The 13048-nt window shown below is 50.9% G+C and overlaps 9 protein-coding genes across 9 annotated transcripts; 5 read left to right on the top strand and 4 right to left on the bottom strand.

Moving 5' to 3' along the window:
• Positions 1 to 256: 256 nt before the first annotated feature.
• On the top strand, positions 257 to 1930 carry M438DRAFT_350619 (uncharacterized protein; the record flags this gene model as incomplete). The annotated part of the gene is made up of 1 exon (XM_029906659.1): positions 257 to 1930. The coding sequence occupies one exon, from the start codon at positions 257 to 259 to the stop codon at positions 1928 to 1930; it is 1674 nt and encodes a 557-aa protein (XP_029765361.1).
• An 82-nt stretch (positions 1931 to 2012) lies between these two features.
• Positions 2013 to 2838, bottom strand: M438DRAFT_340987 (uncharacterized protein; the record flags this gene model as incomplete). The annotated part of the gene is made up of 1 exon (XM_029904394.1): positions 2013 to 2838. A coding segment is annotated over one exon (412 nt), but the record flags the coding sequence as incomplete, so codon positions are not given.
• Positions 2839 to 3072: 234 nt separating this feature from the next.
• M438DRAFT_2238 (uncharacterized protein) lies at positions 3073 to 3769 on the top strand. Its single transcript, XM_029899455.1, has one exon. It carries the CDS (start codon positions 3156 to 3158, stop codon positions 3606 to 3608), a length of 453 nt encoding a protein of 150 aa, XP_029765359.1. The 5' UTR covers positions 3073 to 3155; the 3' UTR covers positions 3609 to 3769.
• Positions 3409 to 4995, top strand: M438DRAFT_360714 (uncharacterized protein). The gene is made up of 2 exons (XM_029907457.1): positions 3409 to 3834; positions 3902 to 4995. Exons 1-2 carry the CDS (start codon positions 3747 to 3749, stop codon positions 4756 to 4758), a joined length of 945 nt encoding a protein of 314 aa, XP_029765358.1. The 5' UTR covers positions 3409 to 3746; the 3' UTR covers positions 4759 to 4995.
• A 479-nt stretch (positions 4996 to 5474) lies between these two features.
• On the bottom strand, positions 5475 to 6578 carry M438DRAFT_330194 (uncharacterized protein; the record flags this gene model as incomplete). The annotated part of the gene is made up of 1 exon (XM_029903290.1): positions 5475 to 6578. The coding sequence occupies one exon, from the start codon at positions 6576 to 6578 to the stop codon at positions 5475 to 5477; it is 1104 nt and encodes a 367-aa protein (XP_029765357.1).
• A 668-nt stretch (positions 6579 to 7246) lies between these two features.
• M438DRAFT_350616 (NMD3-domain-containing protein) lies at positions 7247 to 8846 on the bottom strand (the record flags this gene model as incomplete). The annotated part of the gene is made up of 2 exons (XM_029906658.1): positions 7247 to 8729; positions 8782 to 8846. The coding sequence occupies 2 exons, from the start codon at positions 8844 to 8846 to the stop codon at positions 7247 to 7249; spliced, it is 1548 nt and encodes a 515-aa protein (XP_029765356.1).
• Positions 8847 to 9225: 379 nt separating this feature from the next.
• M438DRAFT_286305 (uncharacterized protein) lies at positions 9226 to 9888 on the top strand (the record flags this gene model as incomplete). Its single annotated transcript, XM_029901583.1, has 3 exons — positions 9226 to 9390; positions 9442 to 9721; positions 9778 to 9888. The coding sequence occupies exons 1-3, from the start codon at positions 9329 to 9331 to the stop codon at positions 9883 to 9885; spliced, it is 450 nt and encodes a 149-aa protein (XP_029765355.1). The 5' UTR covers positions 9226 to 9328.
• A 5-nt stretch (positions 9889 to 9893) lies between these two features.
• On the bottom strand, positions 9894 to 12051 carry M438DRAFT_340983 (uncharacterized protein). The gene has a single exon (XM_029904393.1). The coding sequence runs from the start codon at positions 12030 to 12032 to the stop codon at positions 10116 to 10118; it is 1917 nt and encodes a 638-aa protein (XP_029765354.1). The 5' UTR covers positions 12033 to 12051; the 3' UTR covers positions 9894 to 10115.
• A 222-nt stretch (positions 12052 to 12273) lies between these two features.
• M438DRAFT_370397 (DUF866-domain-containing protein) lies at positions 12274 to 12975 on the top strand (the record flags this gene model as incomplete). The annotated part of the gene is made up of 5 exons (XM_029908185.1): positions 12274 to 12308; positions 12369 to 12483; positions 12537 to 12602; positions 12656 to 12778; positions 12832 to 12975. 5 exons carry the CDS (start codon positions 12274 to 12276, stop codon positions 12973 to 12975), a joined length of 483 nt encoding a protein of 160 aa, XP_029765353.1.
• Between the last annotated feature and the right edge of the window lie 73 nt (positions 12976 to 13048).

Genomic DNA, 13048 nt, shown 5'->3' with positions numbered 1-13048 from the left:
GGACGGAAGAATTCAGGATAATAGCAGATCGCTGTAGAGACGATCAAAAGCTAATCCATTTATAGCAGTCGACTGTTCGTATAAAGCCAAAAACCTGATCATGTATAGTCAACAGTGATCTACAATACATATCTAGCGCTGTATACACTATACGAATACGATGACGAGAGGTGATATAAGAAGACTGAGGCCTCTACTTTGATATCGTGTACATTGTGTGAATCGAGGATCAGGACCTACTCATACTTGCTTCAATATGGGGTTCATCAGCTCATCTACTATTCTCCTTTTATATGCCCATCTGGCTACGGCGGACTTTCCTTCTGCTGCGCAACTGTTCCAACTCTCGGGACAAGATACTGTCAACAATGCCAAACTCTCCTGGCAAGCTGTTGCTGGCGCTTCGATCTATGAGGTCGAACAACGCAGTGGCGATGGCGACTTCTCTACCGTAGGAACTACGGCCGGAAACACACATGATGTATATGATCTGCCACTCAACCAACCCCTGGACTGGCGCATCACCGCAAGAAGCAACCAAACCACCATCGATCAATCAGCCCTTGTTTCCCTAACACCCTTCACCCCATCAGCCGACTACAATACCTACGACAACACCGTAGCTTCCGACGCTCTACTAAAAAGCGAACTCGTCTTCAACAAAACTTACTACAGATACGACTACGAAGCCTACTCAAACGGCAGCTTCAGCCGTTTCGTAGAAAAGACATCTTCAGATGGATATACCTATACTGGCAACCGCACAGTACTGACCAGCACAACTCTCTGCGCCTCTGCAAATTACAGCTGCAAACTCGAGCGCCAGCAATTTCTCAAACACCCTGATGGCCATTTCATCATGTGGGCACATTTTGAGCGTAGTCAAGATTACGCATTAGGACAAGTCGCAGTCGCGCATGCAAGTCCCGGTGGCGAATTGATCTTCGATGGCGCGTTTCAACCTCTAGGTCACGATTCTAGGGACATGACGTTCTTTGCCGATGGAGAGGATGCGTGGTTGATCTCTTCCACAAACACGAATACGGATATGAATATTTATTCGTTGACGAAGAATTGGACTGCTGTGGATGAGTTACTCGTGCAAGTCAACAAGGCGGCTTATCGAGAAGCTCCTGCTGTGGTCAAGCAGAATGGATGGTTTTATCTGTTCACCTCGAGAGCGGCCGGGTGGTTGCCTTCTCAGCCGCAGTTTATTGCTGCGAGGAGTATGGCTGGACCTTGGAGTGCTGCTGTGGATATTGGAAATACGGCGACGTTTGCTTCGCAGTCGGGTGTTGTGGAGAGTTTGCCTAGTGTGCAATCTTTTATGCTTGCGGATAGGTGGTCGGCGAATTGGCCTATTGCTGGAGGTCCGAACAGACAGTTGGCACTGCCCATCTCTTCCTCCGGGGCTGAAGGGTTCGCCGCATATCATTTCTACCCGACGGTCAAGTACTCTGATCAAGTCTCTGGAGCAGGTCAGGGTGTTTTCGGCGTACAGGAAGGCAGAATCTTGTCGGTAGGTCGACCTTCAAGCTCGAATGCCGGCAGCTCCGATATCTCCCTCGCCAACGACGGCACACAAGACACCCCGAACGCCTTCTTCACGCCCTCTCAAGTCCCCTTCTGGTACCAGATTGACCTCGGCAACGCTTCAACTGTATCCCGAGTTGAACTGTCGACGAACATGGTCCAGGGCTCTGAGACGTATTACGACTTCAATGTTACTGGTAGTGCTGATGGCAGCTCGTTCAGTCTCATTGGGTCTAAACATGATAATGTCGATGTTGGATTCGTAAGCGTGGCTTCTCAGTCGCAGGAGAAGTTCAGATATGTGAGGCTGAATGTCAATTCGATTGAGAACGCTCATAATGGAAACGAGGCGGACTGGGCAAGAGGGATCTCGGAAGTCACTGTTTACGGTCAGTGACCATGACATGAGGGTCGGAGACTTGAAATAATGAAGGAGCTACCTAGATCAACTTCCTTCAAATTGACAATTTAAGTTGTTCCGAGGCAGCTTGTCCGTGAGGTTTGATTTGCGTCGGTGATTTGCTTTTCTTGTTCTGCTGATGATGTCTTGCTATCTTGCTATCTCTGTAGCACTAGTATAGTCTTGTAGCCAGCTTTATGTGCGAGGAACAACTATGTCTTCATCTGCGGGAGTTTCTTGACCACACGATGAGTGTCCGCAGCAAGTGGGATCCCATCAAAGAGCCATGCTGGAGGGAAAAAGGTCCGGATCTCATGGGCAGCGCCCGAGAAGATTCATGTTCATGGCAAATGCATGCGTCCCTGCATGCGCAAGGCGGAGAGCATCCATTTCCAAAAGCGAAGACCGGTGTGGTGCCTTGCCGAGTGATCTTCCTCGTAGCAGGGGCGCATGGTTGTGGCTCGAAGACAGCATCGAGTCTGTATGTGAGAGATCACTTTGACGCACCCTCCTCGCCAGCCTGCTTAAGGGCGTCCAAACGTTGCTTGTTTCTCTTCTGCAAAATCCTCATAGTGTTCTTCTTCTCAATGTCCGCCATCTTGTCCCAATTTGTGATTCTCGAGATTGTGCCATCTTTGTTGACGACCATGGGGCCGAGGTGGTCGAGCGCAACACCTTCTCCAGATCCGACGTCGAGTTTGATGCCACCTGCAGGAGGCTCGGGCAGGCCCAGAGGTGTTCCTTTCTTCTCTTCTTGCTCTTGCGACTGTGCGTTGGGATCCGACATCTTCTCGTTCGAGGTAGCCGAGTAGTAATGTTTCCAGGAAGTGGGGACGAAGGCAGATTGTTGGAAGTCAGCTAGGCTGGTCAGTCGGGTGCGTGGCAAGTATCTGAAGAGTTGCATTGCGAAGAAGATGGCAATAAAGCAGGGCACTACCCACGTTATAAACGTGCGACGGTTCATTCGGGTACGTGTGTGTCGTCGAAAGGACTTGGAGAGACTCGATGGAATAACATGGAAGCTCGTGCCAAGAATACCATCATTTCTCGGCTACGGATGACATCGCTGCCCGGCTGAAATTTCCTTAATTTCAACATCAATGTCAATCAGTGATTTTGATTTTTTTCTCTTTAGATCTTAGCATAGTATATCTACCATTTTCTGGAGACAAGTTCGAGTACATCAAGGAGTTCAGCAATATATCCAGGCCTTGTCAGCAACATGTCTTTCTTCTCAAGATTCAGCACGCCAGTCTTCAAAAACACCGGATCGACCGCTCGCGATCATCTGGCATCTGAACGAACCTATCTCGCCTGGATGCGCACCGGTCTCGGCTTTCTCGCTCTCGGAATCGGTGTGGAAAGATTCAACCAACTCGACCTTGCCGAGATCCTACCGACCAAGTACAAGAAGCGTTTCCATCAAGACAAGACTCACAATGACAAGTCGGATGCACTTGTAGGTGCTTTGCTGGGTAGCGGAGCTGGAAGTATTGCGTATGGAACCACTAGGTATTTTTCGAATATGCGCTTGTTGGAGCAGGGGCTGTTCAAGCCTGCTTTTCATGGTGCTGCGTTTCTTGCTGTAGGGGTTGCTGGTATTGCTGGTGCTGTTTATTGGTCTACGGTCAGGGAAAGGAAGGCGAACAGGGAGGACGAACAACACGCATCTTAGTCGTGCTTGATCCCGGACGGCCGAATTGAGCTAGAGCGATCGAAGCAGAAGACCGTGTTACGGGGTTCGTGTTGCGGATGTCTTGTGACGACACATGAAAGGCATACCGGAGTGAAGTATTGAGACGTGATACTCCGCATGGTCTCTTTCGACACAACATCCCACTTGTGTCCTCAGCCAGTCATGGGAAACCAGTCGTCACGTAAGTCGTCTTACTCATTGATCAGTATGTTTCGTCCATCAAGCGTTCGTTATCATGTATATCCATCACAACAAGCTAATCATCGCAACAGGTCAAAGTCACGTCAACATAGATCCATATACAACACCTCCCGGAACTCCCTCGGATGACGAACAAAGCCCTCTCCCACCTATGACCATGTCCCCAAGACCTCGTCGCCCAAAGTGTCTGCGAACGGCCGTATTCTGGGAACTTACAGACTGCCGCCACTATCCACCCTCGCCAGGCACTGGTCTTACGCTCATCAGCCCAGTACCTTACCCCTACAAGCCATCGCCTTTGCCAGCAAGCTTTTACGGCGACGATGACAACGAAGATATCGAAGATAACGACCAAATCATGACCTTCGACGGCACCACTTCCCCCCGCGACCCCATGATAATCGACACCAACACACTCGCCCACATCTCCGCCGACATGAAAGAAACCCTCCGCGAGTCCCGCAGCGAAAACGGCTACCCCATCACCTCCTCCCCCTCAACCAGAAAACTCCTCCGCAAAGCCTCAGCCCTTTCATCATCTCCAAACCAATCTTCTCCCTCCAACCCACCACCTCCAGCCCCGCCAACATCTCCAAATCTCTCCCCCGTCAACCCATCCCCTCAGGACCTCGAAGTTTCCACCCATCTATCCCACCACCTCAGCGCTCTAGACTTACATTCCGACATTCGCCCCCATTACTCTCAAAGCGCCGCTCATCTGGCTAGAAAAGCCCGCATCAAGAACACGAAAACCATCCAGAGATCTGCAGTCTACAAACCAAGGGAAAGGTTCAAGGATAAGATGGAAGCGAATATGTGGCAGTTGAACAGATGGGCAGATGGCGATGAGGAGAAGAAGATGACGGTGGCGAGGATATTGCATGGGAGGGGGGAGGAGAGGACGGAGGGGATGGTGGACCTATTCTGAGGTCTGAGGGACGGAAAGGAAGTTGCGGGTTGAATAGAGGGGGGTTGGATGAATGAGTTGGCTGCGCGGGAGGACGATTCTGTGGTTTTGCATCTCCTGAGTCTTGGAGTTGGTATTTTCAGATCCCCATACCTCTGATTTCGTCGCTTCGTCTACTCTCAGAAAGAGTAGTGCAATTGAGAGAACAACTTTTATCACATTTGTCCTTTCAAGAAATTCCCTCTGTCAACTCGTATGGCGGACGAAGCGAAAATGTGCTCGAGCAGTATCACTGGCAATGAGATCTCCATTCAAATGATTGGCTTGCACAGAGCCGACTGCTTCCTAAGCATCTCTTACCTCTACACCAGGAACCACTCTAAACATGATTCTTCAGGAACGGAAGTGGTTCTGTGTTGAGAGTGGCATGTCACTCCAGTACGACTGGCGAGTATTCATATGGATAATGGACAACATCAAGAGTAGTGAGAGTTGCATTTCGACCATGTCATAAGCTACGTGTGGAGTGTATACCTGCGTATCTGAATCAAGAGCAAATAGCATCTAGCAAGTGTTCTCCGCCTGTTCCCAAACAGCAAAACGCTTTCATGTTGTGCAAGCCACAGACAAAACCCTACACCAAGCCATAGTGTCAATCTCATCATCAATCGATATCGCGATATGCATTCGCAGTCGCAAATTCATCTCGACCAACCTCTTCAAGCCACCTGAGGGGATCATTCCGATCCTGTGCCGCTCTCGTCTCTAGCAGGACGACCACGGAGTACGCCGCCCCATCTCTCTTCTCCCTCGATGGCATTTCGCTTTTGCTTTCTCTCTTTGTTGATTCTTCTGCGTTCCTGCCGACCCCTGCGATCCCTCCACTCCCAATTCACGATATTCCTCAGGATCCGTCGGCCTTTTCTGTCGTCCTCCAAGAATCTTCGAAGCTCTCTGTCAATCAGCTCCTCGTCTTCCAATATCTCAGGTGAAAGGGAACCTGCAAAGTCAAAGACGCGACGAGTCAACAAAGAACTTTGAACGAAATTTATGCCATCCAGCACTCGATGTGCTTTGCCCGTCAGACTCAAGGAGCGCTGGAGTGGTGCAAAAGTGCGGACAGCTTCAATCAAGGGCATAATGCTCCAAGCTCCCCACTCCTCTGTTTTAGGGTCGAGGAAGGTGATGCTCTTCATCCTGATCCCGTGGCTTTCGAGGAAGTTCAAGCGGTTCTCAAGACACTGAATAAATTCCTTTGGTTTTGAGTCGCAAACATATCTGACGACATTTTCCACGTCCCAGTACCACACAAAATCATGCATGCCGTAGTACATCGACAAAGTCTCCTGTCTGAGTTGCTTGTTCACTTCAGACAATGGAGGTGGGCGCCACTGCCACTTCGTACGCGAAAGATACGCCGCGGTAGGATACAAATTGACATTGTAGTCCCCGTTGTATGACCAAGGTGGGCAGTCAAAACTCGACCAATGGGTCTGTTCAAAAGCAAATCCAAAGACCATGATGCGAAGCTCAGCAGGCAGATCCAGGAAGCGAAAAGGCTTCTCAATCTGGCGAGGCGGAAGTGCCAGATCCTCAGAGAATCCGCGCTGCACATAACGATCGAGGTCCATAGTAGACTCAGGAACACGACTGGGTGACGGGCTACTGGGCGGAGAGATCAGGTCCATTTGATCCCAGAAAGGGCTACCACTTGGTAAAGAAGGGCTGCGGGAGACTTGAACAGTGGAGACTGATGGCGTGCCGAGTTCGGTGGAAGGTCTGACAATGTCTCGTTGATCTTGTGTAGGCATGGCAATACCGAAGTTGTCTTGGGTGGTCATCTTGGTTCGACACAAGATAGTGCTGGGTTGAGCAGGTGAGACTTATGCCAGAACAAGGCCGACGGTAGGCCGCTTCGGATTAGAGAAGACGCTGGACGGAAGCGTTGATCGTGGTGGTGCTTCGAAGGGTGTGAATTGGCTCGTGATCGAGAAGGTATACAAAAAGTTCGCGAGTGGTGCGGCGGAGGTCGCAGATCGACTGATCGAGGTTGAGACGAAGAGAGGTGCGCAATGCGCTTGCAAACGTGAGGTTGTGGGCCAGATGTGGTGGAGTGCAAGAGATGGTGTAGAGCAGGGTGGTGGATACACGAAGGATGGGCAGTATCACCACGAAGATGGCAGACGATGCAATAGAATACTCGACTGAGTGACGTGCCAAAACGAAAGTGGAAGGTCGACATTGGGAAAGTGCAGTCGAAGCCTGAGGCAGCAGTCAAAGTCGCGTTCTCGGAGTTGAGCAAATCAGGAAGGCACGCGTGAGGTTGATCGAAGTGCGCCGCTTTCTGCAGCTTGACATTGATGGATATCTCTGAGCGTCTGAAATAAGAATGATGAGGAAAAACGAACATGGACGCCTTACATGCTATGAACGCCGTGAAAAAGACACCCCAAATTCCCCTTTTGAGTGATCATGCCAAAAACATATTCAAGAAGATGCAAATAGATCCTTATGCGGCATCTTGCATGTTCATCTCCTCGAACTCGTCGAGCAGTTGGTCCATAGGAATTTGAGGGCCTTGCTCATCCTCGTCCTCATCAGTCTCCATCTCCATGGCGTTAGCCTCTTGTTGAGCCTTGTAGACTTGCATGGTGTGACGAAGCTCCTCATCTTCTTCGACATCACGCAAGAAGAGCTCAAAGTCGCGCTCGAGGCGCTCCTGGTCTTGCTTGCGGGGTGCCATCTCGCTCTCCTCCTTGGCCATACGCTTGAGCTTCCAGTTTCGCTTTTGGCCGGAAGCCTTCTTGCGACGAGGGTAGTGCTTCTTGACAAGAATTACGTCGGGAATGGCGGACTTGTATGTCTTGCTCTGCTCAATGGCCTCGAACTCGTTGTTGTTGAACTGAGTTCCTGCGAGAAGGTAACCCATAACGCTGTCACCAGGGTTCAGAAGAGCACCGAGGTGAGTACGGCAGAAGTATGTTGTGTCGTTTACGCCAAGATCGGCGGCGCGGGCAACAGTGCAGTCGGCGAGAACGAAACGTCCCTTTGTGGGGCCAGTTATCTCAATATCCATGACAATGAACTCGACAAGCTGGGGAATATCTGCGATGGGAGTGAAAGGAGCGCGCCAGTAGATGGGAGTAGCGACCTCGGCGGTCTGGAGAGTGTTAGGGTCGAGCAAGTTGACAGCGGTACCAACACGGTAGCAAAGAGCCAGAGGGAACATGTTTCCGATCTGCTTGGCGAGCTTGATGGGAAGAGCGACCAAGTCATCTTTACAGATGGGCACAATCTCGCAAGAGAAAGCGAACTTGTAGGTCTTCTCGGAAGTGTGGATGTTCATCGAAATCAGCTCTTGCGACTTCTTGCTCTTCATAGGTACGACACTGCTCAAGAAATCCACAAACTTCTCTGCGTGGTTTCTCGCGGAGAAGAAGAAATCAATACCGTCGTGAATTTCCTTGATGTTGATTGCATCGCGGTGAGCACCGTGCTTGAGGATAAGTTGCTCGAGGTAGAGGAAAGTACGCTTGTGGGTGACCTTTTGGCGGACCTGGACGACGGCGCGCCATGTGTTGTGTGTGAAACTCTTTTGGCAATCGGGGCACTGCTGGTTGGCCTGAACGAACTCGACTTCGAAGGTTTGCTGGAGGATGGTTCCCTGGAAAGCTTCTTGCTGGATGGTGATCTTCAACTTGATACGACGAGAGTGAGGTTCGGTCCAGATGAAGGAGGCGTCGATAATGCGGACTTTGTTCAGACCGCGCAGCTTGCGCAGACAGAGGGCAAGAAGCTCACGCGACTCAGGCTGGGCAACGAGCCACTGGTTGGGAGGAGACAACCAACGGTCGCAATCTCTGCACTGGTGGAGGGTTCCTTCTCTTTGGATGCCTTGCGAGACGTCGATGGTGAGCTTGATACAGTCGTAACAGAGAGCGCCGGCTGCGACAGTTCCGTCAATGGGAGCGCCACAGTTGCAACAGAGGATGCTGTTTCTAGTCAGTACAGTCCAGAAATATGAGAGCTCCGAGCGAGACTCACGTAGCGTTGGTCACCTCGCGCTGAGCAGCAGGTGCCATCGACACCGAGTCGAGATCCATCGACATGATGGGTGCTGATAAAGGTGAAAACTGGTTTGGAAACGGAGAACTGCGTCGCTGAAATGACGAGAGACTCGGGTCGGCACTTCAATGGGTGCCTTGAAAGTGGTATGAGGCGACGAAAGGCCAAAGGCGAATGCAGGAAACAAGAGGAATTAATTCTCGTCACCAAAATTGTTCTCGAAGGAACTTCTCTCAGTCAGCGCCGCCACACAAACTTCCCGAGAAAATCCAAGGGCCAACCCCGCTGTGATGGCATGCCAAGGCTTGAGATAAGATAAGACAAAGAGCCAACCACCTCGATCCTTCGTATTCGTATACGCGCGCTGACAGCGTTATGCACAGCGTCATTAATTCCGAGTGGAATTCCGGACCATCGAGTTCCGGACCCGAGAGGAGATGTAGAAATGATAAAGTACTCGAGCATTCCCCTCTCTCACCAATCCCATATCTCTCTCAACCTGTGATACTCTTCAGCCGACGTCAAAATGCCAGACTATTCTCTTCTCGCCATTCCGGTCTACACGATCATGGCCATTATTCCTCATGCGTGAGTAACCTCCGCTCATTCGTTTCAATTGCAATTGCTCAACTATATCAGTTATGCCATCTCCACCGTCTCGAAGCAGACGCAGTGGTCAAACGCAAACGGCAGAGGCGAAAGCAATGTCCAGCACCTGAAGAAGACTCTCCCCGCCGCCGTCTTCGCAACCTACGAGCGTGCTGAAGCTGCACACAAGAACAGCTTCGAGAGCATGCCTCTGTTCATCGCAGCTACTCTTTCTGGTGTCTTTGCCGAAAAGCTTACAAGAACCGACGTTGGCAATGCCCAATTCTCTGCTGTCTTCTTGGGTATCAGAGCACTGTACACCATTCTCTACGTATGTTTGCAACAATCCCGAGGTATCGTGCGCGGTTATGCTAATGCCAGACCCAGATCAACACATCTTCGGAGAAGTACAGTCACGCTCGCTCCTTGACATGGACAGCAGGTCTGGCTCTCTGCTTCTACCAGATCTACAAGGCTGCTGTTGCCCTTGCCTAAAGGATCATCATTGTGAATAAAAGTAATAATGAAATCATATTTACAGCTTCTAATGCGTCCTCATGGCTCTTTGTACATGTTCCTACACCCTACGCGCCGAATCTCCAAACAAAATGCATCATCCGTGTGATGTTCTCCCACGTCCCTTTTTCCTAGGATCCTCCGAACGCCGCGACCCAATGCATGATCTGCTATATGTACACTATTCATATGTCGTTCTACTCTCTTATCTAGAGCTCTGAGGGTGAGAACGGCCAGTCGTCGCGTTTTTTATCGATCTTGGCCTTGTTGATGCTATTTCCTGTTGAGGGCATTGAACCCAGCCAATCCTCGTCATCAGAAAGATACAACCCAGAGACTGATTTGGGCTTGCGAGGTGATGCGTCCTTGGAAGGTTCCGATGTTGGGGAACTGCTCTCAGAGACTTCCTCCGGCTCCTTCTCTTCAATGCTCTCAAACTCAGCTTGCGTAACAGTCTTGACGTAAATGGCAATGTTTCTCCAACCAGGCTCCAGTTGTCGAATCCCAGGCTCTGCGTGCATCTCATGCCTGAACAAGTCCAACAGCTCCTGGTGGCCGTATCTGGCGGCGCGAGCCTCTCGTAGGACTTCATCGAAGCGGGCCATCTCGTTGCAAGCACTGCAAAGTCGCAACATGGCTGAGTATGTCTGCGCGAACAACTTCTCTGGTTGACCCTTCCGTTGACTCTCGGTTTGCAACTTCTTGATCAGATCCCACACCTGACATCCGGCTTCATAATCGGCATTTCGGGCTCGATCATCAAGTAAGGGCGTCAGACCGCGGATTGACAACCCCCATCCATGTTGACCCATGTCTTTGCACACTCTGAGTGCGGCTTCAAAGCCGACAAAGTGCAACACTCCTTGAACGAGCACTTCAAAGACGCCCGGCGTTGGGTATGGCTTCTGGTAAATCTTGCCTGTCTGTGGATCCACGACTAAACGTGCACGGCCTGAGTCATTGACAGTAATACCTGGTCTAGCCATGGCTACACCTCCATGTAAGCCACGCATTCGATCGACGAAGTTGGCGAACCTGGTTCGAGAGTTGATCATGATGAAGTACTTGAGTGTAGCCTTCAGAGTCGTCTCATTCATGCGTACATTGGCATTACGGATAGCAGATAGGGTCGGTTCTACCAAATCAACATTTTTCGCGTCGGTATCCATGAAGCCACACAAGAGAGTGTTCCAGCATTCCAGACTCGGGGGTGCTGGTGAGATGTAAAGATTGTAGGCTATCTTTGCGACCATATCCTTGTATGCCAGTTGACCTGATTGTTTCTTCTCGAACAGTTGACCCAGAGCAGTATTCAGATTTTCAGCGGTACGATGAAACTCCCCCAGATTATCTTGTTTGTATGTGACACCCCATCTATGCTGACGTGGGAGATCGTTGATGTGCGCCCATTGGTCTGGATAGGTAGTGGCCTCCATGTGCTGGTCATTCGTGTAGAGCAAAAGGGCTTTCAGGTTACGTGTAGGAGCGGCAAACAGATTGAGGCAGGAAACCGGCACAGTGAGGTGCATTTCGTCGCGACAGCCCAGGTCGTCCAGATGCAGAAGCATGCGGAGGATCAGCTTGTCGACGGCCAATTCGGTTGTACGCACCTTCTTCGAAGTCCAACGGGAAGCGAGAGCTCTATTTCGGGTGATATAGCCGGCGTAGATGGAGTTCGGAGGAACGAAGCCCTTCTTCAGAGGGGCGCCTGTGTTTGTGGGCCATGCGGGACCATCTTGGTATGACTGATTCTCCAGAATGACTTCTTGCGGATCGTCAAACAGCGGCTTGTATCGTACCGTCTCTTCCTTCTCTGGCTTGGGTTTGACAGTCTCTTCCTGTCTCACGGTTGTCTTCTCTTCGGTCGGTCGGTCCAGATCGTGTTTGATGTCGGCGATCGCGCGGTCCCATTGGTCACGTCTCTTCTGCTTGAAGCCAGCGTCGGTAGTTGCGGCTGCGGCAAAGATGCCTGAGTATACAAATGTCGAAGAAAGAGCCCATCTCACTGGCCTCCTGCCCGCCGCAGTGGTTGTCCGTCTGCCAACTCCGCTGGCACCAGCCGACACACATGACGGGCAATGGCAGCTGAGTCCGGTCTGCGCTATCCGAGACCAAAGTGCTTGCATCTTACTCCAGCTGCATCGCGTCCCCCGTGGAATTGCCCTCCGCCAGTTCTTGGGTATCGCCGGGAGTAAGATCGTACTGAGTCCGTCTTCTGCCGCCCTCTGGTGATTAATTCGGCCGGCGTTTTTTGGCGAGTCAAGCACATTCCCGCTCGGCCTTGGCACTCTCTCCCGCGCTCTTGCTTGCAGCTCTTGTAGCATCCATCATCACGACCATTTCTCTTCGAATCATTCAACTCACATCATGTTGGCTCTCACTTTGACTGCCGAACTCAACGGGTAGGTCTTGTAGTCGTGGCCTTGTGAAGATGAGTATGCGTTACCAACACTTTCAAACAGCGTAACCGATCTCGCCCCCATCGACACTGAAGACAGCCCTTTCTACTACACATTCAAGGTCCAATGTACTTCATGTCGTGAGGTCCACCCCAACTGGGTCAGCGTGAGCAGATTCGTAGGTTTCTTCTGCTACTCAATTTTATACTACGTTCACCAATATCTCGCTAGGAACAAAACGAAGTATCTGGCAGCAGAGGCGAGGCCAACTTTGTCTGGAAGTGCAAGAACTGCAAGGTTGGTTTGCTCACATGGCTTTTTCGAAGGCCGAGGTATTGACTCAACCTCAGAGAGAGCACTCTGCTACCATCAAGGAGGCACCTAAAGCCTACGCCCACAACGACACTCCCAAGAGTCAGAAGATCATCGAGATTGACTGCAGAGGTCTCGAGTTTGTTGAGTTCAAGCCTGATGTACTTTCGACCTACTGAAACTTCCGGTACGCTGCCACTAACAGTATATCCAGGGCGAGTGGAAGGCCACAGGCATCGACTCGAACACAAAATTCGATGCCATCGACCTGACTGAAGGTGACTGGTACGACTACGACGAGAAAGCCAGCGAGGAAGTCAGTATCCAAGGCCAAAAATGGGAGATCAAGCGTGCATAAACAATCCTGCTTCAGAGGATGGGACCTGACAAGCCATTTGGAAAGAGCCTCAATGTCAGCTCACTTTCTCGGC

The sequence above is a fragment of the Aureobasidium pullulans genome (genome assembly GCF_000721785.1).
Source record: "Aureobasidium pullulans EXF-150 unplaced genomic scaffold scaffold_1, whole genome shotgun sequence".
Taxonomy (NCBI): Eukaryota; Fungi; Ascomycota; class Dothideomycetes; order Dothideales; family Saccotheciaceae; genus Aureobasidium; species Aureobasidium pullulans.
Note: the sequence above shows the minus strand (reverse complement) of the source record. Positions and strands in the feature narration are given on the sequence as shown.

What these genes read in the sequence shown, in the direction of transcription:
- M438DRAFT_340983 (XM_029904393.1), bottom strand. Translation starts at nt 12,032, where the DNA reads ATGCAAGCACTTTGGTCTCGGATAGCGCAGACCGGACTCAGCTGCCAT.
- M438DRAFT_2238 (XM_029899455.1), top strand. Translation starts at nt 3,156, where the DNA reads ATGTCTTTCTTCTCAAGATTCAGCACGCCAGTCTTCAAAAACACCGGA.
- M438DRAFT_360714 (XM_029907457.1), top strand. Translation starts at nt 3,747, where the DNA reads ATGGTCTCTTTCGACACAACATCCCACTTGTGTCCTCAGCCAGTCATG. An exon ending in GTCGTCTTACTCATTGATCA is followed by an intron (nt 3,835 to 3,901) that starts GTATGTTTCGTC and finishes TCATCGCAACAG; the next exon opens with GTCAAAGTCACGTCAACATA.